General features: G+C 53.2%; 9 protein-coding genes and 1 non-coding gene across 10 annotated transcripts; 4 read left to right on the top strand and 6 right to left on the bottom strand.

Annotated features, from left to right (window-relative positions):
- Positions 1-592: 592 nt before the first annotated feature.
- Positions 593-1,861, bottom strand: AYO21_00742 (hypothetical protein; the record flags this gene model as incomplete). Its single annotated transcript, XM_022650730.1, has 2 exons — positions 593-1,536; positions 1,645-1,861. The coding sequence occupies 2 exons, from the start codon at positions 1,859-1,861 to the stop codon at positions 593-595; spliced, it is 1,161 nt and encodes a 386-aa protein (XP_022516733.1).
- Positions 1,862-2,936: 1,075 nt separating this feature from the next.
- Positions 2,937-4,667, bottom strand: AYO21_00741 (hypothetical protein; the record flags this gene model as incomplete). The annotated part of the gene is made up of 1 exon (XM_022650729.1): positions 2,937-4,667. One exon carries the CDS (start codon positions 4,665-4,667, stop codon positions 2,937-2,939), a length of 1,731 nt encoding a protein of 576 aa, XP_022516732.1.
- A 1,577-nt stretch (positions 4,668-6,244) lies between these two features.
- AYO21_00740 (hypothetical protein) lies at positions 6,245-8,134 on the top strand (the record flags this gene model as incomplete). Its single annotated transcript, XM_022650728.1, has 2 exons — positions 6,245-6,326; positions 6,384-8,134. The coding sequence occupies 2 exons, from the start codon at positions 6,245-6,247 to the stop codon at positions 8,132-8,134; spliced, it is 1,833 nt and encodes a 610-aa protein (XP_022516731.1).
- Positions 8,135-9,139: 1,005 nt separating this feature from the next.
- On the bottom strand, positions 9,140-10,621 carry AYO21_00739 (hypothetical protein; the record flags this gene model as incomplete). The annotated part of the gene is made up of 10 exons (XM_022650727.1): positions 9,140-9,194; positions 9,408-9,632; positions 9,698-9,754; positions 9,800-9,844; positions 9,904-9,939; positions 10,007-10,049; positions 10,144-10,184; positions 10,290-10,360; positions 10,408-10,485; positions 10,535-10,621. 10 exons carry the CDS (start codon positions 10,619-10,621, stop codon positions 9,140-9,142), a joined length of 738 nt encoding a protein of 245 aa, XP_022516730.1.
- A 1,562-nt stretch (positions 10,622-12,183) lies between these two features.
- On the top strand, positions 12,184-12,271 carry AYO21_00738. The gene has a single exon. It is a non-coding gene; the product is annotated as a tRNA-Gln (tRNA).
- A 2,566-nt stretch (positions 12,272-14,837) lies between these two features.
- AYO21_00737 (hypothetical protein) lies at positions 14,838-15,326 on the top strand (the record flags this gene model as incomplete). The annotated part of the gene is made up of 1 exon (XM_022650726.1): positions 14,838-15,326. One exon carries the CDS (start codon positions 14,838-14,840, stop codon positions 15,324-15,326), a length of 489 nt encoding a protein of 162 aa, XP_022516729.1.
- Positions 15,327-16,262: 936 nt separating this feature from the next.
- On the bottom strand, positions 16,263-17,367 carry AYO21_00736 (hypothetical protein; the record flags this gene model as incomplete). Its single annotated transcript, XM_022650725.1, has 3 exons — positions 16,263-16,622; positions 16,736-16,944; positions 17,076-17,367. The coding sequence occupies 3 exons, from the start codon at positions 17,365-17,367 to the stop codon at positions 16,263-16,265; spliced, it is 861 nt and encodes a 286-aa protein (XP_022516728.1).
- Positions 17,368-18,480: 1,113 nt separating this feature from the next.
- Positions 18,481-19,286, bottom strand: AYO21_00735 (hypothetical protein; the record flags this gene model as incomplete). Its single annotated transcript, XM_022650724.1, has 2 exons — positions 18,481-18,681; positions 18,735-19,286. 2 exons carry the CDS (start codon positions 19,284-19,286, stop codon positions 18,481-18,483), a joined length of 753 nt encoding a protein of 250 aa, XP_022516727.1.
- A 1,707-nt stretch (positions 19,287-20,993) lies between these two features.
- Positions 20,994-22,200, top strand: AYO21_00734 (hypothetical protein; the record flags this gene model as incomplete). The annotated part of the gene is made up of 2 exons (XM_022650723.1): positions 20,994-21,072; positions 21,143-22,200. 2 exons carry the CDS (start codon positions 20,994-20,996, stop codon positions 22,198-22,200), a joined length of 1,137 nt encoding a protein of 378 aa, XP_022516726.1.
- A 434-nt stretch (positions 22,201-22,634) lies between these two features.
- Positions 22,635-23,939, bottom strand: AYO21_00733 (hypothetical protein; the record flags this gene model as incomplete). The annotated part of the gene is made up of 1 exon (XM_022650722.1): positions 22,635-23,939. One exon carries the CDS (start codon positions 23,937-23,939, stop codon positions 22,635-22,637), a length of 1,305 nt encoding a protein of 434 aa, XP_022516725.1.
- Between the last annotated feature and the right edge of the window lie 142 nt (positions 23,940-24,081).

Raw genomic sequence — 24,081 nt, 5'->3', positions numbered from 1 at the left:
GGTAGCGACAATCGAGGGAAAGGAGAGGAATGTATGAATGAGTGGTCATCACCATCAACGCGTTTTGGACAGTGTCCTGCGTCAGACGCAAACACGCTGGTACTATTCTTAGCAGGGCCTACCTACGAGGTACTTTGCTTGTTTGTATACCTCACTGCTCACTGCTCTGTTTGTCTGCATTCGCCCGCACTCGCTACACTCACTGTCTGCCACCCGTCTGTTTACCTCGAGCTGAAAAAGAGAACCCAAAGCCCCTTTTCTGGTCTCTCCTCGCCCTCGTACTGGTACTGGTACTGGTACTCGTGTATCACGACCCCTGCCCCATGTACGTCTATCAGCCCGAATCGTCTACTCTACTCTACTCGGATCAAAGGTAAAAAGGTATAGACAGATGACAGAGGGAGAGGGGAGATGAGAAACGAGGTATTCTGAGGAACTATTATGTATATCCAGGCGGCCCGGCCACATGCCAGATTAAGTTGTCTATCAAAGATCTCCATCGTATGCCAGGCCATGTCTAGTATGATTAAATACATGGAGAAGAATGAACAGGTCTTGTCCAAATCAATTGGGGGTATCATCGTCGTTGTCATCATCTCTTGCCTTTCTTGCCACTGGCATTTGCCCTGCTCTCCTCAATAACCCTCTCCAGCATCACCCTCGCCTCCTTTTCCCTCTTCTTGAAACCACCCGAGAAGGTCGGGTGCAGGATATTCGCCGAGTTGGCATGGTCCTCTGCAAATTCTGGACCACTCCACCCTTTTTGCTGGCACAACGCAACAGCTTCTTCGAGCAGCCCCTGGCCCACACCTTTCCGTCTATACAGGCGCTTGACTGTCCATGCACGGATATATCCAGTAATGGGCGCATTCTTGCGCGACTTGCCGGAAGAACCAGGAGCATCGCGCACACCGCGAACGACAATCGTACCAATGATGTCGTCGCCAAACCTAGTCAGGAGGATTTCGTCCTCGGAACCCACGATACCCTTCTCCGAATTATCACGGCCTTCATTCAGCCATTTCCAGGTCCCTACACGCTCGGCCTCAAAAATGTAGCCGCTTGTGAGCCAGCGCACGGTGATCAGAACAGCCATGAGAGTGCCAGCCGACGTCGTGCCAATAATTACCCAATCTGAGGAAGCGCCTTTATAAAGATGTTGATAGGCAAGACCGAGGAGAAGGACGAGCAGGGCGAGAGTCAAAGGATGGAAAATGATGGCAGAAGAGGCGAGCTGCCGTTGTTGAGCAACAGAGTCGGCGATCAAGTGCAGTGCTTCAATCTTGTCGTCTTCGGTAACGGCGGGCTTAGTCGTGAGCTCGGGGATCGAGTCGAGTGGTCCCGCGTGCTTCTCAGCAAGTGCAGAACCATCACCGACGGGCTCGGGGCTTTGCGCTAAAGGCGAAGGTGAAGGAGGAGGAAGGCTGCTGGACGAAGCCATGTCGGTCGGTCTTAGAATGTCTGGTGTGTTGGCTAAAGAGGGCGGGGCAGATTCGAGGTCGAGGATGAGATTTGCGCGAAGGGTCGTCAAGAAAGCTGTTCAAATTGATTGATTAGAATACTTCCGTTCTCTTTTTTTCTTCGTCTCCCTCGTGTACTATTTCTCCGAAGACAGGACACAAGAAAATTTCGTAGTATTCTCACCGGCTGAAGTTTTGAACCCCGGAATGCGATCTCCGACAGCAAAGGGTTTGGGGCGACCAGTCTCCCAGAAGAGCACTGCAGAAGGAGAGAAATGGACCGCAGACTTGACAGCAAGGAGGGACGCAGAGGTGAAGGAGAACGGCGGAGTTGGAGGTGGAGGAGGCGGCGAAAGGTAGAGATGTTCAGGAAGTCGGAGGTGGTGATGGTTCCTGCCCATCTGGAATTCCAAAAATGCTGCCCGGCCAGAATTGGCATGTTCAACCAGATGACACTGGCACAAGTGGCGGGAGGTTACAGGCCTGGTCCAGGCGCAGGCACTGGCACAGGCGCCGGCCGATCCAGCGGCAACGGCGAAAGCGAAGTAACAATGGAAGACGGTAGCATGCAACAGCGAAATATTTGGTGCGGGATTGGGCCCCAGAAGAAGGAAAGCACCGCGCCTAGAAGGTGAAAGACCTGAGCCACAACAGCGTCGGGGACGAGTAGACGGAGAGGGAACGAGGGCGGCTCGGCGGGTAAGGATCGATTATACGGTAAGGGTGGATTGTGGCTGGAAGGTGGATGATGAGATTGAAGATGAGGGGCAAAAAGGATCAAGTAAAAAGGATGTTAGTTCTACATGGAGCTGAGCACGTTCACATATAACAGGAGGAGACTGGACAGGCTGGGGAGTGACCGAGTCAAATCTGAAAAGAGGGTGGAACTTGGACATCCCTTTTGTATCTTTTTTTCTCTCTCTCTCTCTCTGCTTCATTTTCTCCATCTGACGCCATCTAGACCGCATCTATCGTGCCTCGTGAGCCCATGCCATATTCCCCCCTCCGATTTCTTGCTCAACCATGACAGCCCCAGCATGCCCAGATCAGCTTATCGTCCAGGCAATTGAGCTCTTGACACAGGCCAAGCATCCCCTGATAGCAGAAGCTTAGAAACCGCCCGCTGCCATTGGGCAGTAGGGGTCGGACTTGATTGAGCTTATCCTGTTCCTGGCCCACAAGACCAAACCGTAGCCTGTGGTAGCCCGTGGTAGCCTGTGGTGGTGTGTCGCTGGTGCAGTTGTATGATAAAGCTAACAGGCCTCGCCTCTTGTCGTCAAACACCAACAATCCACATGACAGCTGATATGCTTGATCGCATGGCCCTCGTGATGTAGGAGATTCTGAGTTCAAACCAAACAAACGCATGCATTGCTCTTGGATCGTGGTGCAGAGTGCTCTGAACACGGCATCTCATCGTCTGCCCTCTTCATTGTGTCTATCCCCGACCCTCCCTGCCTGCTCCCCTGCATCCGACTAATATGATCGGCCAAACATGCACCATGCCTCGGCGAGCTTGGAGCAGCTTGGATTCCCGCATTTGGTAACTCCCTTCTCAATGCCTTCGGGCTGATCAAATGGAATGCAAAGGCTCTTCGCGCCCATGCTCGGAGCTCGCTCATCTTGAGGAACGCCGCTCTGTTCTTCAGCCTTGCGAGCGCTGTTCTCCTTGATCTGATCTTCACATTCCTCGGTCAAGCAGTGAGGCAGCAAGATGACGTTCTTGTCGTTCAGTGCTGGAACAAAATCATCCCAGTTGGTCACTTTCTTCACATGCGACTTGTATTTCGCGTCCGCTCGGTTGTACAGGTCCTTCTGGATGGTCTCCAGCAGCTCCGGAACGGCGGTGTTAAGTTCACTGATGGCAATCTGGCTCTTGCTCTCGGCTTTCGGAAGGTCTCTTCGAGATGTCGTGACAAAGTGGCCCTTGCTCTCTCCAGGTCCAAACTCCAAGCGAAGAGGAACGCCCTTCAATTCCCAGTCGTTAAACTTCCATCCTGGAGAGTACCCCTCTCGGAAATCCGCTTCAACTCGGACGTTGACGGCTCTGAGGACTTCCACCAGTCCTTGGATTTCTTTGTACAATGCGTCCCTCTCCTCCTCTGTGGTTTTGGCAGTCACCCCAACCGGCACAATGACGACCTGGGTTTCGACAACGCGAGGTGGGATCACCAGACCTCGGTCGTCACCGTGGATCATGACCATCACACCAATGACACGAGTAGACAAACCCCAAGAATTCTGCCACACGTAAAGCTGGTTCTTCTTTTCCTCCTCCGTCTTTGCATTAGGGTCTTGCACCGTGATGCCGAACATTTTGCTGAAGTTTTGTCCCAAACAGTGCGAGGTACCTCCTTGGATACCCCGACCAGTAGCCGGGATGTACCCTTCGACAGTGGTGGTATACAATCCTCCAGCGAACTTTTCCTTATCCGTCTTCCGCCCCTTAATGACAGGGACGGCCAGAAGCTCCTCATATATCTGAGCGTACAGATCGAGGATTTCCAGCACTTCCTTGCCTGCTTCTTGTTCGGTCAGGTGTGCCGTATGGCCTTCCTGCCAGTGAAACTCCCGCGTGCGCAGGAATGGCTGCGGATGCTTGAACTCCCACCGGACAACAGAGTTCCATTGGTTGAGTTTGAGGGGCAAGTCACGGTAGCTCTGAATCCATTTGGCGTAATAAGGGTACATGACAGTCTCGGACGTGGGACGAATGGCGATTTTCTTCTCCAGTTTGGTGCTGCCCCCGTGCGTAACCCAGGCAACCTCGGCTGCGAAACCCTCAATATGAGCCTTCTCACGGTTCAACACGTCCTCAGAGACGAACAACGGGAAGGAGCAGTTTTTGACGCCCATCTTCTTGATCCTCGCATCAAACCAGGCTCTAACTTCGTCCCAAACGAATTGTGAGGCGGGCTTGAGGATATAGCAGCCAGAGATATCGTAGTAGTCGAGCATGTCTCCCTTCAGCAAGACCTGCTGATACCATTCTGAAAAGTCGACGTCTTTGGACACATCGATACCAATCAGCGCCGCACCCTCCATCTTCTTTTTCTTTCCACCTGCTTTCTGAGGAAGTTTTGCTTCCGCTTTGCCAATGGGCTTGCTGGGAGCGGCTTTTGCCTCCATCTTTTGTCCGGCTTCAGTCTTGGACTCTTTCTCTCTGGTTGGAAGTTCGGTTTTGGAGGGGTTCCTCGAGTGCGACATGGTACTCTTGCACGTCTGTGAGATGGTTAAGGAAGACGAGAAAGGTAAGGCTGCAGAGTGATGAGCCGCGAGCAACGACTGCCTCCCCGCTGAACTATTTGTAGGCTCAGAAATCGAGACGTGTCAGGTTTCTGACTGCTGTGTGACTCCGTCGCACGAGCAAATGCTACGCCCGCACTCAAACCCCGCCAATGCTAATTATTGTACTTGAGTCACGTGGCTAAGCAAACATATTTGCTTGGCATGTTTGCTGAAATTGCAGTGACAAGCCACCTAGCCACGTGCCATCAAACAACCAGCTTTCTTTCTACTCGGTAGTCGTTTTATAAACGACACTTCACTTCCAGCAGACTTGTCCGCGTTGAACGTTGGCCCTAGGAACAAATTTTTGACTGTGCTGCACGGCAAGAAAAAGATATCCAGGCAGGTCTCAGAGAAAAGGAATCTACCCGGCCAGTGCTTCACCACAGTACTTTACTAGCAAGGGTCGACGTCGAGATCGAAGTCGAAAGCAGTGAGACAAAGTGCCCAGATGCTTCATGACCTGTGCTGCGGCACCGTGTGCTTTTCTCAAAGGGCTATGTGCACGCGAACAGATGCCTCAGATTAATGATGCATACAGCACAGCCTGGGCATTCCCCAAGGCAGGAACATGTGGGAAGCTAACTGGACTAATTTATCAAGCGAGATGTTGCAATGGATCGACTTTCAGAAGACCCTCTTTCCCACTTCGCCGCCATCTCGTGTGATCTGACATGTCGTCCGTTCCTCTCAGGGTCGCTTTCTCGAAAACGTGCATTCAGTCCCCCACCCATGACAATGAGCAACAAAAGAAAATCTCTGCATGCCAAGGGATCAGAAGGTGACTGCCCCGTTGGGTGACTCTAGCAGGGTCGGAGATGAAGTCGATATTGGAGCTGGAACGTATCGGGAGCCGTGCAACAGACAAGCCTGAGCAAAGCGGCGAAGCGAAGGCGGGTTCACTCCGCCAAGCCATGCCAAGAAGGGCGGAGACGTTCCCTTGTCTGTCGTGCCTGTTCAATGGGCCACTTATATACTTCCCTGGAGGAACGTGCTCGCTCCCGCCATATATCAAATTCGCAGAAACGCCCGCTCGGAGTTGCAGCCAAGCCTTCTGGAAGGTGAGAAGACAACCTGAGTCCGGCTTGAACTTGCTTCTCTTCAATACAGGTGGGTTATCGGTCCTTGGCTTTTGCTTCATCCCAAACCCCCTGGGCCGCCGAGTCGAACCTTCGGAGAGGCCGTGGGCCAACCCAGGCATTGGGACTCTGTGAAATGTGGAATTTGATGTCGCCCGAAGTACGGAGTAGGTATCTCACATTCCGATCTGATGATGACTTGGCTACGCCTAGTGGCGTGGGCACGGGAGAAGAAAAGCTACTTTGATCCTATGCAGCCAAGAGAGAGCAAGGATTTTGCAGTTACATACTCTGAGCCGCTCCGAACACTGCGTCAACATAAAAGCCCTGACCTGCCGTCTGTTCCTTTCTCTTGCGTGCTCTCTATCAACTTGAATATCTCTCGCGGAGTGACACACTTGTCCAATCTTCACCAAGATGCCGCGCCTCCACGAGTACGATTATCTCTTTGCCATTGGCACGTTGTTTGCCCTACTTGATGCTTACAACAACGGTGCAAGTAAGTACCTCATCCTCGTTCCTGCACTTTTGGCCTTGGTGCTGATTGTCTTGTTAGACGATGTAGCAAACAGCTGGGCGACCAGTGTCTCGTCCAGATCTGTCACATACCAACAAGCCATGGTCCTTGGTGCTGTGTTTGAGATGGTTGGAGCCATCACTGTTGGCGCCCGAACTGCGTCCACCATCAAGAACAAGATCATTCCCCTCTCTGCCTTCGATGACAACGCTGGTGTCCAGATGCTCGCATTCACTTGTGCGCTCGCCGGTGCCTCGTCCTGGGTCATGTGGTGTACCCGACATTCTGCCCACGTCTCATCATCCTACTCGCTCATTTCGGCTGTTGCGGGTGTGGGTGTCGCGCTCGCCGGTGCCTCTCAGGTAGAATGGGGCTGGAACGACGGCCAGGGTCTCGGTGCAATCTTCGCCGGCTTGGGAATGGCTCCCATCATCTCCGGTGGCTTCGCTGCGACAATCTTCATGCTCATTAAGCTGGTGGTGCATATGCGAAAGAACCCGGTACCCTGGGCCGTGTTTACCTCGCCGTTTTTCTTCCTTGTTGCCGGCACTATCTGCACTCTGTCCGTTGTCTACAAGGGCTCTCCCAATCTCGGTCTGAACAAGAAACCCGCCTGGTACATTGCCTCTGTCACCATGGGTGTTGGTGGTGGCTTGTTCATCCTGTCTGCCATCTTCTTCGTTCCCTGGTTGCACGCAAAGGTTATCAAAAAGGACCACACCGTCAAGTTCTGGCATCTGCCCATGGGTCCTCTCCTCTGGAAGCGACCACCTCCGGCCGATGTTCATGAGAAAGCCAATGTTCCGGACTACGCCGTTGTTCAGAAGCACGACGACGAAGCTGAAGCTGCTCCTCGTACACCAGACTCCGAGAGTCAGGATGACGTTGATAAAATCGAAGCTGATGTCAAAGGGCATTCCCATAGCACGGCAGAAAAGAGCCTCGCCGAGGTCGAGGCTCAGTCCACCCACTTGACCTACAAAGAACGGGTCGCTGAAGCTCAAGCAAGGTTCCACGCACGACTTCGGAAGAAGCGTGGTCCTCTTGGCTGGGCCATGCGGACTTTGCACGACAACCCCATTGGCGAAGGCGAGATCTACGAGCTCCGCAACATCAAGACTATTTTCAAACGCATTCCGGCCATGCTCGTCGTCGCCGTTCTGTATGGCGTGAACTACGACATCCACGCTGCACAGACCGGCGTCACGGGTACGCCCGAGGGTCGACGTATGGAGCGAGTGTACTCTCATGCGACCAAATATCCCAACGAGGTCGAGCACACCTATTCGTTTGTCCAGGTCATCACTGCGTGCACGGCGTCCTTTGCCCACGGCGCCAACGACATTGGCAACGCCGTCGGTCCCTGGGCAGTCATCTACTCGGCCTGGAACACTGGCGACGCCGCGAAATCCAGCGCTGAGGTGCCCATCTGGCAACTCGCGGTGCTGTCAGCGACGCTTTCCCTGGGTCTCATCACCTACGGCTACAACATTATGAAGGTCATGGGCAACAAGATCACCTACCACTCGCCCTCGCGAGGCTCGTCGATGGAGATGGGCGCCGCCATCACCGTGTTGCTGTTCTCCCAGTACAAGCTCCCCGTCTCGACCTCGATGTGCATCACCGGCGCGACCATCGGCGTCGGTCTCTGCAACGGCACCTGGAAAGCCGTCAACTGGCAGCGAGTCGGTCTCTTGGTTTTCTCCTGGATCATGACCATCCCCATCGCCGGCACGCTTGCGGGCTGCATCATGGGGATTGTCCTCAACGCCCCGCACTTCCTCTCGTAAGGGGCCCCATCACGGCATCAAATGATTCGGCTTTTTTTTTCACACAACTTTTGCGACGACGGGTCTACTACACTATCGATACTTCTCTCAGTCTCAAAACACTACCGAGTCCCACTTTGAACGATGCGGTGAATTATAGTTAGAGTCGGCAGGGACGGGGAGACACGTTATGACTTTCTCTCTCATGTAAGCGTTGAGCGCGCGGTGGAAGTTGTATGGCTTCGGCTTCAGCTTCGATGTTAGACGGTGTATCGTACATACGTATATACTACGTCAAACCAGGAATTGTCCCTCATGCTTCAGCGTCATGACCAATTTGAGTCTTTAACCAAAACCTGATGATAGACCAAGTTCACTCCGTACGTTCACTCCGTGCTCTGCACGAATAAGTCCATCCACGTCTCCATCCGCTCCTCATCGTCCACTGATAGCCATTATCGCCACTGCTGGTCTGGTGCTCGGAGACACGACCCCGGCGCTGCTTACTCGCCAATACTCAGTAGACTGCAATTTCAAACTCTCCTCTTTATGTTGCAGCACCTCCTCGAGTGCTCTTGCTTCTTTGAGTGATGATCACGAAGTTTTTGTATAGACGTGGAGTAATTAAGAACAAGGTCGTGGTTTTGTCTAGAAATATCCAAAGGGGCTCTTCCCTTTTCTGCACATTGGATTATCTTTTGTGTGAATTGATGATCGGCATTAGCCTCGGTCTCTAGTATGTATGTGTATTGGGAATGCTTCCATACTTTGTATATCCTCGAGTCTTATTCTGCCCCAGCACATACACATTACAGACATCACAACCACGCACACCCCATATCCACACATGCATATTCCCAACACACGCATTTTCGCTTTCAGGGATCCTCACCACCACATGACCTATCGGTTGGAGGAGCACGTGCGTAATAACCCTTTCCATGACCTCTGGCTCCCCACAGGTCATAGCCCGGGCCAAGTGACCCGCCAACCCGCCAATGTCTTGTCCTTGTTTCTTGTTTCCCTCTAGTCCCAGTACTCGACGGCGGTGTCGGTGTCGCGCTTGGCCATCTTCTTGTCCCTGCAGATCATGCGTTAGTTTCTGGGCGTGTGAGTTCGGTAAGATGCCATGGATGGCCAAGTCGCCAAAGGAGAACCAAGACGATGGATCGGTGGGGTTCGGTGTTTCTCGGAGCCTTGGTTTCTTGGAGGGAAGAAGGAGGAGAGGATGGAAGGACGGAAGGAGAAAGAGGGCACGTGTCCTGAATATGGATGATATGGGCATGGTACGTACCAGTACTCGACGGCGGTGTTGCTGTCGGGAGACCGCTTGTCCCAATATTCAACGGCGGTGTCGCTCTCAGGGGATCGTTTGTCCCAGTATTCAACAGCAGTGTTGCTGTCAGGAGATCTCTTGTCCCAATATTCGACAGCGGTGTCGCTGTCGGGGGAGCGCTTGTCCCAGTACTCGACGGCAGTGTCCTCACCGCGTCTAGCTTTGGCCTTGCGGTCCCAGTATCTGGGAGGAAAAGCGTCAATTGTCACGCTCGTTGTTTGTGGTCTTTCCGAAAGCTGGCTACTTACTCGACAGCAGTGTCTTCGCCACGCTTGGCCTTGCGGTCCCAGTATCTTGTGACGAGGCTGTTAGTTTCATGTGTCATTGAGGCGACGAGGCGAGGTACTTACTCAACAGCAGTATCTTCGCCACGTTTGGCCTTGCGGTCCCAGTACCTTGCATAGCTTGTCAGTGACACCACAGTACGAGGGCTCTGGGTGGTTCTGCAGCTTACTCTACAGCAGTGTTCTCGCCACGCTTGACTTTGTCCCTGTGGAGCGTTAGTATATCCAATGCACTTGACACGACGCCAATATCCTGTTAGGGAACAGACTCACCAGTACTCGACGGCAGTGTCCTCACCGCGCTTGACCTTGTCCCCTAGCATGGTATTAGCATCGGAGACATGCGTGTTGAAGGTTCGAGGTTCTGAAGTGTGTCTCTGAAACTTTTGATTGGGCCAAAGGGTTCTTACAGTATTCGACAGCAGTGTCCTCGCCTCGTTTGGCCTTGTCCCTGTCATCATTGTTAGAGCAGCTCTGTAAGACTCGAGGTCGAGTTCCGAAGCAAGATATTATGCTTCAAAGAACATATTGTGTTCGCAGGACGGTGTTGACTTACCAGTACTCGACGGCGGTGTCCTCGCTTCGCTTGTCCCAGTACTCGACCGCGGTATCCTCAGCTCTCTTGGTCTTTGTGGTGTCAGCCCATGAGACATTCTTGTGCCAGAAACACCCACCTTATCCCAATACTCAACGGCGGTATCCTCGCTTCGCTTGTCCCAGTACTCAACAGCAGTGTCCTCTCCTCTCTTCATCTTTCGTTGGGTTAGTCAACCGTATTTGCACAGGTCTGTCTATACCTACCACTTCCGCAATGGGCCTCAAGGGCGCTGGGATTGCAACGGCCGTCACTGCGACTGCCGTGCAGAGCAAAAGAGCGTATTTGACCATGTTGACAAATTGATGGTAAGTGCTGCGAGGCGTTCCGGTTGGAGCGGTGATTGGATCTGGGCAAAACTGTTGACTTCACTGGGAACCTGAGGCTTTGTACACAAGGCTGTACCGTGCTGCAAGAATAACGAGAGACTATTCGAGGACTGTCCATGTTTTATAGAACTATCCCAGATTGAAGGAGGATTCAACATGTCTCTCTGTGACGTCGAGTATTCGAGTGTGACCCGACCAGCTCGAGGCGACCATCAGGGGTCCTGACTTCACGCCGGAAATGGCTACAGCCATGACGGCAGTATGCTTACCTGAAGGGAGCACCGCACCCATGACAAGTCTCTACTGTGTACTCTGATGATGCTGGAGGTAAAGTCGACGTCAACAAAACTGACGTGATGACTAAGGCGAGTGTGATGGATTAATGGCGAGTCATGCGCGCAAGGCTGGGCAATCGTCATGAGTCAGTCAGGGGTCAGCAGCGTTACTTTGCATGAATGACAAAAGGTCATGCTGACTGTCACCGTCATCAACCCTGTCCACATCCTACGGCTTCAGGGCAGATTGAGCCACACACTGTACATCCCGACGACATCAGAGGATCATTACTCGAGTATTCTGTGCTTTTACCCTTTGAAAGAATAAGCAAAAGTGTGGATGTCGACGGCCTCAATGGGGAGCTCAAGCTATGATGACTTGGTAGGGTCTTCACCCTCCGACAACGCCCGGCAGACCATGTTGGCACAGCCATCTTGCCCACTTGGGATCGATCCCGGTTGCTTTGGTCTACGGAGTTCCAGCCTCCGCCCGGGCTCTTGACCTACACATGCCCTTACGAGCCCAATTGTCTTGAGATCGAGGCTCCAGTTTCACAAAGACTGTTCACCAAACAGTTGAGCCGTTGGATCTCCTCTTCATCCTCAGGACCGCTCACTACAGCGACAATGTACTCGAGGAAACAAGACGTGGCATCCCAAGTCACCCAACGACTTAGTTATGGCAGACTCTTTTGCCTGACTTGCGGACTTGGAGGGTAAGATTCCCAGTCGATTCTTCCACAGCAAGGAAACTCACTCACTGGTGGGTCGCAGGCTTCAAACTGTCTGGGCTTTGATAATCTCGCACGGCAGTGTAAGTGATCGAGCCCAGGCCGTGGTCGCATCAGAGATGTTTGCTAACTACACCCAAAGCCATACTTGATGTCCCTAGGATTGTCTCGGTCCATGACAGCTCTGGTTTGGGCATCAAGTCCAGCTTGTGGCTTCTTGCAGCCTATAATTGGCATAATGAGCGACAGATGCCGACTCTCCTGGGGCCGGCGCCGGCCATTTGTCCTGGTTGGTGCAGTCTGCTCTATGATATGCATCTTGTTATTGGCCTGGGTCGAGTATCTATTCCAGTCGATATCACCGAGCCTGATGCGGGCAGTCGCGGTCCTGATGGTCATACTGCTCAATGTCTCCATGACTCCACTGGCTTTCGGTCTGCGGTCGTTGTTCACGGATCTCGTGGTTGCTCAAGAACAGAGCCGCGTCACCGCGTGGGCGAGCTACTCGACATCCGTGTCTAACATTCTCAGCCTGTGGGCAGGCAGTTTTGATCTGCCTCAGGTACTCGGCGTGCCGTCCCTGACACAGTTCCAGGCTCTGAGTATTCTCGCCTGTCTCAGCCTGACGGCCACAGTTTCGATTTGCTTGCGCACGGCGCGGGAATGCAATCCCAACTTCGAGGCGACTTTGGCGGAGCATAGACAGCCGCTTGGACTTGGGTCTGTTCTCCGCTCCATCCAGCAGGCTTACCACTGTACCCCGACGCGGATCAAGCAGGTTTTTGCCGTACAGGTCTTTTCTTGGACAGCGTGGTTTCCTTTTCTATTCTACATGACCAGGTGAGAGCCCAGCAGCTGTCGTAGCAACGAGTTTCTAACTAACCTGCCACAGTTACGTGAACACAAGATGTATGTTCCAGTGAAGAAGTTTTTGCTGGAGAGGTTGATCATGCTGACTGTTGTTTTGTGAAAGATGCGCTCTCCCAGCTACAGTCTTTCCACGGGTGGACCGACGTGGCCACTCTTCTGAAATCCCCAGCGACTCAAGTCGGCTCCACGGCGCTTTTGATGTGGACGTTGGTGTCGTTTCTGTCGACCACGGTCCTGACCCGTCTCGTCCGCCAGCCTTGTACAACCACATCACTCACGGAAGATATCGCAACGACAGACCCCGCATTGTGCTCCATGCACACGGTCTGGATCTACAGCCACGTCCTCTTCGCGGCCTGCATGTTGCTGACCCTGGTGGTCAAATCGTGGCAAGGCACCGTGGTCCTGGTGTCTCTGGTTGGTTGCTCCTGGGCGGCGACGCAGTGGATCCCGCACGCCATTGTCGGTGCAGAAATCTCGCCCAGGAGGAAGGACTACAGACTCTACGACGTGGACTCTGACGCTGACGCTGACGAGGTCGATGAGCTCCGCAAACACCGCGGCGCCATTCTTGGCCTACACAATCTCGCCATCTCCACACCACAGATCGTCGCCGCGCTAGCCAGCAGTGGGATCATGCGGATCATGACCGACATGGGAAGCGTCGAGCCGGCCGTCTGGACTCTGCGGGCGGCATCCGTGCCGGCCATGGTTGCTGCGACGCTGGCATATCGACTAGGGGAATTCTAGTTACATTTCTAGCCGAGTTTCGGAGGGTATATCGAGAAACGTGATTGTGACAGGGTAAATGAATGAAATAGCGTCGAGAAATTGATCATTTTCGTCAAGTATCTTTGATGTGATGGAGAAAGGATTCCGTGCCTGCCTGTCGTGTTAGGCCCCAAGCCCCTCGTCCCCCAAGCTTGCCTGTGCACTGGGCCCGCCATTAGGGAGATGTTTGCAGTGTTTGCAATGCTTTTTCATCCATAAGTTGGTTCCCCCCTGCGCCTTTGTCAACGTTGGCAATCGCTAATTGGCGAACATTGCAGAGCGACGCTCTCTGTGCTCTTGTCTTAAAGACCTCTGAAGGCCCCCTTGCTCCTCCGATGCTCTTGCCTACATTTCTCCTTCAACCTCCCAAGTACTGGACCCGCGAACATCTTCAAACGCTTCGCGTAGAACGATGCCACGTTCCCGCCAGGAAACTCAGGATAGGAGATTTCTTACCTCCAGATGGAAATGAAGGGAGGTCTACTCGCGTCTCTCTTTACCCTATACCTAATCTTACGCATCTATAGAATTTGAAGAGCTTGCTGCCGAGTTAGCGCAGCCGACCAAAGAAGATTTGCTTAACCTCGCATTCCGGCGCGCCCTCTACCGGAAAAATAGATTTCATTCTTTCTTCCTCCGGTTACACGATGCTACCAAACCAAACTCCAGCTCTCAGTCCTACACAAGAGCTATCTCGGACTTCCTCGATGTTCTCTTGAGTAACGCGAATTCCATAGAGAAGCTGCTAGGATAAAAACGCTCTCTCTTAATCAACTACGGCTCATACTGTGCAGGGCTCTAAATCTTGAGTCGGAAGTATCCTTCGAAATACCTCGTGGTGATCACGGAGTCCTGAAATGTCTAAACATCTCAGATCCTTCCGGACGCCCGCTCGCTACCTCTTTGGTATGAATCACGCTTTTATGCAGACAGGGAGATTAACAGTAGATATAGGTTGTGAGCTCAACAGAAAGTCCGACAAGAGTCCTCGCCAACGAGGTCGCCCAAGCTCTCGTACAAGGCTGTGTGGCACATTCCCTCGATCCAAGTCGCCATAGCTACGAGGCATTTGTACTTCGTTTGAGTGACAATATCCTCCAGATTCAAGAGACAGTCATACCATCTGCGTATCTAGAGGATCTTTACAGTGGCCAGTCTGAAAGGACTCTCCAAGTCTCTTGCTCGGATAACTTTGACCTTCAAGTACCTGATGATAGAAGGGAGGCGCTGAGGATTATTCTTGGCCTCTTCGACTTTCTTGCTTCAAGGTGAATCAGAGAACTTTCACTCGAACTTGAAATGAAAGTGATTCATTTCCGTACTTTCTGTTAATAGTCCGAGGCGGGGAAGCGTTTGAGTGGTAGTACATAATTAGTGCCTCCAGGCATCTCCATCAACCTCCACTTTTATGCAGCCACTCTGCTCTCAAGCCCATGTCTCGAGCTCACGTTATCCACCGTCTCTTCCATACCCCCGTGCGAATACTCCCTTCCAACCAATAGTACTCAGGGAAGACATTCTTCATCCCTGAAGATGGCGCCGGCACGGAGCCAGATCATCCACGCGCCTTCAGACGAGGTTCCCCGAGGCGTCAAATCCGTCTTCCTCGCCGGCACCACGGGCAAAGTCGACAACACGACCGACTGGCGCGAGGCCCTCTGCACCTCCCTCCGCGACACACCCATCACAATCTACAACCCGTATCGCGCCGACTGGGACGGTTCGTGGCGCGAGGATGTAGATTTTGCACCCTATCGCAAGCAGGTGGAGTGGGAGCTTGAAAAGCAGGACCAGGCTGACATTATCGTCTTCTTCTTCCACCCGGCCACCCAAGCGCCCGTCAGTCTGCTCGAGTTGGGGCTCTGTGCGCGTGCTCCCGGCAAGGCTGTTGTCGCCTGTCCAGAGGGGTACTGGAAGAGGGGAAATGTGCAGATTGTGTGCAATAGATTCGGGGTCGAGATGGTCGACACTGTCGAGGGGTTGAAACAGGCAATCATGAACAAGTTACCCATCGGCTCTTGACTTCAATTTCCCCAAGCCATGAAAGATTGAGATGGAGACCGGGCTAGCCAGGGTACGGTAGCTATACGGCGACCCGACAGCCCAGACCTGCCAGCCAGCCAGCCAGTATTCGACACTGAGGTTTTCAACCGAGCAACATCAACTCCAAGCCGAGGAGCTGCCAGGATATGGCCACGCCAGCAACTACCAATACGGCCCAAGAGGTGTACCACTACAAAGGTTTCCGCCTGGTCAATCCACAGATCAGTCACCTTGCTGGGCTTCTGACCATGACTGAGGTGTCGGAGCTTAATGATGGAGCCGAGTCTTGGGAAGTCATCCTCGAGCGTGGTAGGTGTCCCTTTGCTGGAGATGTCTTTCCACGGATCGATATGAGGAGGTGTGGTATATCTGGGGATGGATATCTTTGCGGAACTTTGTCGTAGCATTTCCACCGTAGACTGCCGGTGTGCTTGTATCCTTGCGCTCAGAGATCTAAGGGCATGGCTTTCGAGGCATGGCGACATTCTGCTTTTGCTACAAGTTTCTTTCAAACATTCAAAGAGTTCGTACTTGCCAGACCTTCTTGTCTGGATTCGCCCGCCACCTTGCCCAAACAAGTGGACGGGAAGAGAGTATAATCTCTCGCTCTAAACCCGCACAGCGCTGTTCTTTGTCCTCCTTCACCATTCCACGGCAACAACGACGGAGAGGAATCTAGAATCCAGTCTCAGTGCCGAGCGAGACCAGCTAGCTGTATGGTGCCCTTTCATATATTTGGACCGCCGGGCAAAGCGTCATCGCCATAGATAGATGGGGCATTCGTCTAATTCTGTCATTCTAGTACTCCGTCTTGGACGAAGGGTGGATTAAGCCATTCGGTGCCACTCCACCAGGACTAGTGGTGGAGTAGTGCCACTATCTCCTATATCCCTACCGAGTTATATCCCCACCAAGCTACATATGTCCAAGGTGGTCTTGATGATGATGATGACGATGTCTCTCCCCAGCCTCGTACGCCTCCTCGTCGGTCTGCCCGTACCTCTCCCACTCGGCCATCCAGGCCATCAACTGCGCCCAGTCCTTGCACTGATGCACGGTGCCGAACCCCGTGACGCCGCCGCGCTCGTCCTTGACCTCGACCGTCAGGTCGGGCTGGCACATGAGCGCCTGGCGGAGCAGGTCGACGCAGTGGCTGATGTGGCGGGGGGAGATCATCTCGGACATGTCGGCGTCGGTGCCATCTGCTGATGCGGAGAGGGTGGCGGCGCCCGTGGCGATGGCGTGGGTGAACCAGTAGGCTTGTCGGATTCCGTTCTACATAACGTTTTCCATGTTAGTACATACTCGGTAACCCGGTACATGTATGATGTATGTGCGATCCTCCTCTCTACTTTTGTCCATTTTGTGAGAGAAAGTCATGAACGTACCAAGCAATGCAACTGGTGGAATACCGCAAAATCAGACCGTGACGGGGCAATCTGGGGATGTTGAAAGAATCCCCCCTGCACGGGCAACAAATCGTCCCAGGCGGCCTCGGTGACGGGGCTGGGTGCGTCGCCGAAGCTCGCGTTGTATTCCAATTCGAACTCGATGGTGCGGACTATTCTCCCTCGCGACATGCGCAGATCAGCAGCCACTCTGGACGTGGGTACATACTCGCTAGACACACACACACTCTCTCTCTCTCTCTCTGTGTGTGTGTGTGTTCAAGCCCAAGTGATATACACGTTCAAGGTTCAGATTCAAGGCTCAAGGGGACGGTCTTACGCTGTAACGGGCCCCCATCCCCGCTGGACCACTTAGTGTTCCTCTGGTACTCGTATATTGTCCCGGCGTAAAAGGCGAGGACACAGGCACTCGCTGTTACCAGCGTGGCGAGAATTAGTTTCAACACCGTCGAAGATCCCCGACAATACGCACGACGGCGAGGTTGTCGAGAATTGTGAATGTCGGGGCGTCCCTCGTCGAACGAAGCTTCCTCTTTGTCGGCGTCTAGGAGGTTGTAGCGATACGTGTAGTGTCGAGTGGCCGGCCAGGACCACCAGTCGTGGTCGAACATTGTGTTTATGAGTCGTGAGGAAGAACACACTTGTTTCTTTCACCCTGGGAGTTTTGGACCTGGGAAAAGGAAAAGGGGCCTGAGATTCAAGAGAATGGGATGGGATAGGATGGGAAGGTCAGAATCGGATGACGAAGCTGAACAGGACAGCCAGTCCCCCGAGGCTAGAAACCTGGGATCAAGGACAAAGGGGGGCGGGATCAATGAAGAATGATGCTTGACCAAAGCCACGACATCGGGCATCGAACCTCATCCTGGATAGGACCGGGTCGAAGGAGAATTCAACTCGACATCTTGGAAAAGGGGCTCGTCTGCTGATCTGATCGTCACAGCAGTGAGAGATGTAGGAGTGCGACTCGTGTCTTGTGGTGATCACTGCGATCCTGACGCACTATCCTGTATGGATGGCGACAAAGCATCGCATCGAAACATCGCACCGAAGCATCAAAGATTGGTGGTGTAGTGCGGTTTAGTGTAGTGTAGTATAGTGTAGCATGGTGCACATACTGTAGGTGCCATGTCAGCAAGAAGGACCACCAATGGGCGTTCCCGTCAGTGGTACACCTACCTAGCACCTACCTGTGAGTGGAGAGGTCGATGACAGACATTGTCTTCGTATCAGTGTAACCCTGTTTCACTGTTGTGTGGACCCGCCGGTCACTCAGTCACTCAGTCACTTAGTCAGTTATGAGTAGTCAGTGAGGAGTCCCGCGAGATGACAGGGGCACAAACAGGTCATCTTTTTCATCTGGGATATGTGTGGGCATCGTTCTTTGGAAGGATCGTATGGAGAAGCTAGGAAGATAGACTGTCATCAAGAGACCCACGAGGCTTTGCTCAATCAAGCAAGTGAATCGTAAGTGGTGGGATCCATGTGCGGAAGATCGACAGATGGGTTCCATGGTCTGGGGGGATGGGAACCAGAACTCGGGAGGGGCAACGAAATGTCGTCTGTTTACCAGGTACGAGTACAAGCAGTGTGAATGTGAATGTTGTATACACAGATATGCAGAGTTGTAGGCACGGAATAAGGAATTGTAGGTCTAAGATTGCCACATCTCTCGACTATTCTGGGCCACGAGACAGCCCCTGCTACTACCCAGACATATCCCCCTAGTACACATATCCGCACGAACTGTATTTCTGAATGACATTATTCAGTCGACAAGTCCCAGGCGCGGCACACTGAGGCAGCTCTTCAAGTAACACCAGCTGGCAGTGCTCCGTGTGGGCGTAGTTCAATGAAAAGCTGTCAATGGGGAAATGGTTCATGAGGGCATGATGCACCTTCTTGACCACATGGGCACAATGAACCTGTTGAAGCCATCAGGATCCCGACCGCTGAGTCATAGAAGAATAGGACATACCGAGTGAAACTTGTGAGGCGCCCACACTTGCTCGTGCTGGGCCTGGATGATTTCTTCCAACGGCACCAGAGACTCCTTGGTGAGGGATTTGTCGTGGTAGAAGGCCACCGGTTCCATGTCGATGAACTCTTCGATAAGCTCAGGATAGTAGCATTCTGGTCGGACCCAGGTGACTGCGAGAGGATCGTAGACGCAGCCCTTTGTCCTCGCCTGGTCTGGTGTTTTCCCGCAGTCGCCAAACACGGGATGGAAAGTGGGTGTCTGGTTCATTCTGAGAGGCAGCTGCCAATACACCAGAAAGCTGAGGGCGGCGAGAGCAATGAAGAAGGTCCAGAGCAGAATCGACTTGGGCAAACTGCATCTCCTCGCTGTCGTCCGTGCATGCGTCGACCTGAGATCCTTTGCGTTCAGGAGGGCGACGTCTTCCTTTTCGAGATCGCGGTCATCCTCGCCTAGATCGCAAACCGTGTCTGAGGACAACGAGGCTTCTGAGGACTGTGAGAGACCGGGTACGAGACCAACTTTTGCTTCGTCTTCGCTGCCTTGAGACATGGCTGCTTGGCTCGATTATTCTGACGAAATCGTGGAGCAACAAACCTGTGAGAAAAAAGAAAACTTGGCTGTTCCTGGGATTATCATCGTTGTTGGCACCGATGATCCATCTGTAGTTACCCACGTTATTGATACAAGACGATCAGGTGTCGACACGCGAGGCATGATCCCCATGGCGATTTGCTGACAGTGTGTTGCAGAATGCAAGCATCGAAGATCAGACGGATGACCAGAAATCGTTTGCGAGCTTCGCGATCTTGCTGTCACTGCTGACATGGGCACCGTGACCCAGAGGCCAGGATACAATGCGAACTGGGATCGCCCAAGTTGGCCTTGTGCTTGTCGTGTCGACTTCGATGCTTGCCACTCCTGCGCGATCGTTGACTCGTTGTAACGCTGCAGCAGGAAACCCCGAGCGTCTCCCTCCCCTTACTATACATATGCAGTAGCCGCTACCATTAGCGGGCGCCAGCGGACGTTTATCCATCTTGCACGAACCCAATTTATCCATAAGCCCTAGCCTCCTCTTAACCTAGATAGCCAATGTCACAGCGCAGGTCCACATGCTGCCAGCCAGTCGGAGGTTTCGGGCGCCCGTCGAGATATGTACCTGTGATGCCAATTAACCGAATGCAAATGCTAGTTGGCCGAGCCAGGAGACGGATATATGCATGGGGAATCCTCAGACTATTTTGTGATAAGTACCATGTCCATCCGGCAACCCTATCCTGGTCGCGTCGTATCTCGTCTTTACAAAACCACCAGGAAACACATGCAAATAATGTGGCCATGGCCGTTTTCGATGACGAAGTTTGTTACTGTAGGATTGCAGCTCCAACCTGCAACCAGTAAGTGAGCCAATGCAGTGTTTCGCGCGAAGGATTTGAGGGCCGAGAAACTTGGACAGATCAGCAAAGTCGGTTGCCGATGCTGTCTGATCCTGAGGGGAAGGGGTGGCCTGTTCGTTCTGCAGTCTTGTTACTTGGGATCAGGAATCCTCGATATGCAGCGAGGCGAGATGCGATGCGTTCAGGATCTCTAATTGAGATCAGGAGGTAACGGGGGGAAGGGGAAGGGAGGAGGGAGAGGGGGCTTCTATAGGATCGAGTTTGTCACCTTTTACCAAACAACAAAAGGACAAAGGCACGTGGAATTAAACCACCCAGGAACTGGCTTTTTTTCGAATCACAATCAGGCGCTCCAAAAGGCACCGAATCTGACCTGAGACCATGATTTGCTTCCTTGGAAAAAACCATCGGCGGTCAAAAAAACCATCAACCTTTTCTCCACCACATCCATCCATCCGTCCATCCAGAGCGAGAGAAACATAGAGTCTCACAGAGGGTAACTAAACCAACTATACCTTGATACCACCAATGCCATCACTCGGACGCTTCCGAAATATTACATCACCAAGGGGCGCTTTGGAGATCGCCGTATTGTATATCGATTGCCTGATCCCAAGTTTCGTTGTGGATCCTGGATCCCCGGTTCCCTCAAACCTCGTGATCGACGATGCCCCTTATGGCAGGTTCACCAATGGTTGTTCTGTGGAGAGAGGGAGAGAAAAGAGAGCCGGCATATAATATTCTGGGTCCGAGGGACAATGCTTTCGTCGACAGCTGATCTCTGTTCGAGATGACTTACTGGGGAGAAGAAACACCGAGGGAATTTCTTGGTTGATACACCACTCGACAAGAAAAAGACATGGACGACGAGTTGAAGGATATCAGCGATGCCCACGAGCGCCGTAAAGCTCAGAACCGCATCGCCCAGAGACGACGTCGTGAGTTACTCTCCCATCGTGAGGCAATGGAATTGAGTTGAGGGTTGACTAAATCCCTTTCTGCTCGTAGGGCAACGACTTCGACAGGACGCAAAACCCACGCCTGGAGACGTTACAGAGATGGCCGGCCTCGAACCCTCAGATTTGGGTATGATGGGATCAGAAAACGGGGCACCAAGTCTCAATGGAGCGGCCTCTTCGCTCTGGAACCAGGACGTCGGCGGGCTGGACACCGATGCAAGTTTCATGGATCTCAACTTTCTAGAACCCATGGAAATCAACGAACTCAACGAGATGCTCGGGGTCAATGACAGTCCGCCTCTCAAGATCATCACAGACCCATCACCATCGTCTTCCTTGTCAAATCGGCCTGGACAAGTGGTGAGCAATCACTGTCGACGCTGCAGTTCACATCTCTCCAAGTCGACGGTTGCCAGTTCCCCAGACAATGCCTTTGGAGGGCCTCATCAAGCCAAAGCCACCGAGACGGCCGAAAGTGCATACGACAGGCGTGAGCGTTGCCGTGGCGTTCAGAAACCATATGTCAGCCGTACCAGTTCGGGTCCTCAATCTCTCTCCCTCGAAACAACATATTTCCCACCAATGGACGATGTCGGCACCGGCAATACCACCACTTATACAGAGTCGATACAGCCATCCCGGCACGGGAGCCCAATACATACTCTCAACAAACGCACGTGGTCCGATTCCCGTGTTCAGCAGCAGCAACAACAACCACCGAGACATACCAAAGTTGCACCAAACCCGCAGAGACTGTCCTCGACGACATCCTCGACCTCTTCTTCCTCTTCATTGTCCCATTGGTCTTCAACGTCCAGCGACGTCACCGAGCTCAGACCCCGCGACGACTGGGAATCCCAACGATCCCCGCTCGCATCCACGCTGACCCAGCGGTCCCAGAAACTGGCCACTGACCTGATCCGACTGTACGAATTGGGCGTCTACCTGGACATCCAATCCAAAGACGCCGAGCTGGAAGAGCTTCTCTCAGAGGTGCGACGGAAATTCGCCGTGCTTCACGGCAAGGCGGAAAAGAGGGCTCGGAACATGAACGACGACGATGCTACGAATCGCCGTTATAGGGAGATTGGGTTTGGCGAAATTTGATCCATACGTAGGGACGGGGTTTGGGAGAGATTACCGGCGTGATTTGGGGAATACACGCAAGGGAAAAAAGGGGGACAAAATTAGCAGAGATGTTGGTGGTGTTTGGTATACCATCTGTACATAAATTACATAACAAGCACCAGGGAATGAATGGGAGATCACGAAATAGCGCCCAAGTGTTGCTGTACTGGGTGAAGGACCTGAGAATGTCAAGGATTGGGGGCCTTGGAGGATCAGGTCTAATCCCAGTTGCATCCCAGCCTTGAGTTTCTGAGGCGTTGATTGATCAAAACACCCCTGGAACCTCCCTTCCAATGTCCCCCTCGTTGGCCCCTATTCCTCGCAAGCATCAGTGACGATCAAGGGAAGACGTCATCGCCGTCTTTCCCCGCCGCATCCCCTTGGTGTCGACAGCTTTCATTCTCAATTGACCATCAAACAAGCACTCTATCCACTATATGCACAACGCCGTCACTGCAGAGAAAGTCGGCAATCTTGACCCTGGCCCTGGCTCGCGCGCCGCCATCCCCCGCTGATCCTCGTACCTGGAGATCGATGAACCCCCCAGCTCTGGCAATGTCGACCGTCAGTTCCTCACCGGGTCGCAACGTTTCCAGAAGAAACTGGCGATGGCCCCAGGGCACCCTGTAGCAACCTGGTTGGGACTGGGACTGGGACCGGGACTGGACCTCAGAGCTATTACGAGAAGGGTTGACTTGGTACGAGTACCATGATCCCTTGTCGTCAACATGTTTGATCTGAGATGGTGTCTCCATCGAGTTGGAAGTTTTGGACGACGCTGCTGCTGCTCTGTCTGCACCGTAGAACGCGTTGGAGAACAGCGTCTGATTCGGCACCAAGTGACCCCTGAGTAGTGTCTTGAGGACATCCCTCCCCTCGTCACGGAACAAGAATTCCAGGTATGGCGCGTCGAGTTTGCCAAAGGCCGCATCATCGGGGACAAAGAAGGTCGCCCCATCGAGTTGTGCGCGCTCCAGCTCTCCCGCAAAGTCGGCGTGCTGTACAGCCCGGCGGATCAGGTTGTAGCCCCCTTCATCTGAGAGGGAGGAGTCGATGAATGTCATCATGGGCACGAGCGGTGGAAAGTACGAGTCCACGACATGTACGATCCCGTTGCGGGCCATGATGTCGTGTTGGACGATTCGAGAATGCCGGTTGACCATCAGGGCGACTTCCCCCGTGGCACTATCCGGCACGGACAGGCTGATGTGTATGCGTGCCTCGCCATTCAATGTGCTGGGCCGCAACAGTGTCGGCGTGTTTGGCATGGACAACTCCCTGATCGTCGGCACCCAGTGAGGAGAGATATGGTTCGCCAGGCACTCATGAAGGGCCTGGCCTTGACACCACCTCGGGATGGCCGAGTCGGCCGCAGCGGCCGCAGCCCAGACGGTAGTGTTCAGATCCGGGTCTCTCAGTCGCGAGACAAAGTCGTCGAACGGCCGTAGGACATCGGCAAAGGAACGAGTCTGCTCGAGAGACCCGAGGACGTCCCACAACGTCTTGTCCCACCATCTATAGTCCGGCCCTATGTAAGGGAACAGGTGCGGAATGCGATCGACCGGAGGACAAAAGTCAAACGACTTTGGTATCTCCTGGAGGTCATGGTGTACATCTTGAGACGAGAGCACAGCCTGCGACGAAGGATGCGGCGAGAATGTTTCTGGGACAGCCTGGACGGACTTGAGGAGGAATACTAGGGAAACTAAGAGGAGCATTATGCTAGAGATGTCAAATTCTGGCAGGAGACGATCCTCATACGAAGCGCCTGGGTGGTGAGAAGCTCTTATCTACGCTACCCGAGGGGCCTTTGTCTACTCATCAGGGTCAGGGGGGAGCCAATGATGCCTTGCGAAGGCC

The sequence above is a fragment of the Fonsecaea monophora genome, assembly GCF_001642475.1.
Source record: "Fonsecaea monophora strain CBS 269.37 chromosome Unknown Scaff3, whole genome shotgun sequence".
NCBI lineage: Eukaryota > Fungi > Ascomycota > Eurotiomycetes > Chaetothyriales > Herpotrichiellaceae > Fonsecaea > Fonsecaea monophora.
Note: the sequence above shows the minus strand (reverse complement) of the source record. Positions and strands in the feature narration are given on the sequence as shown.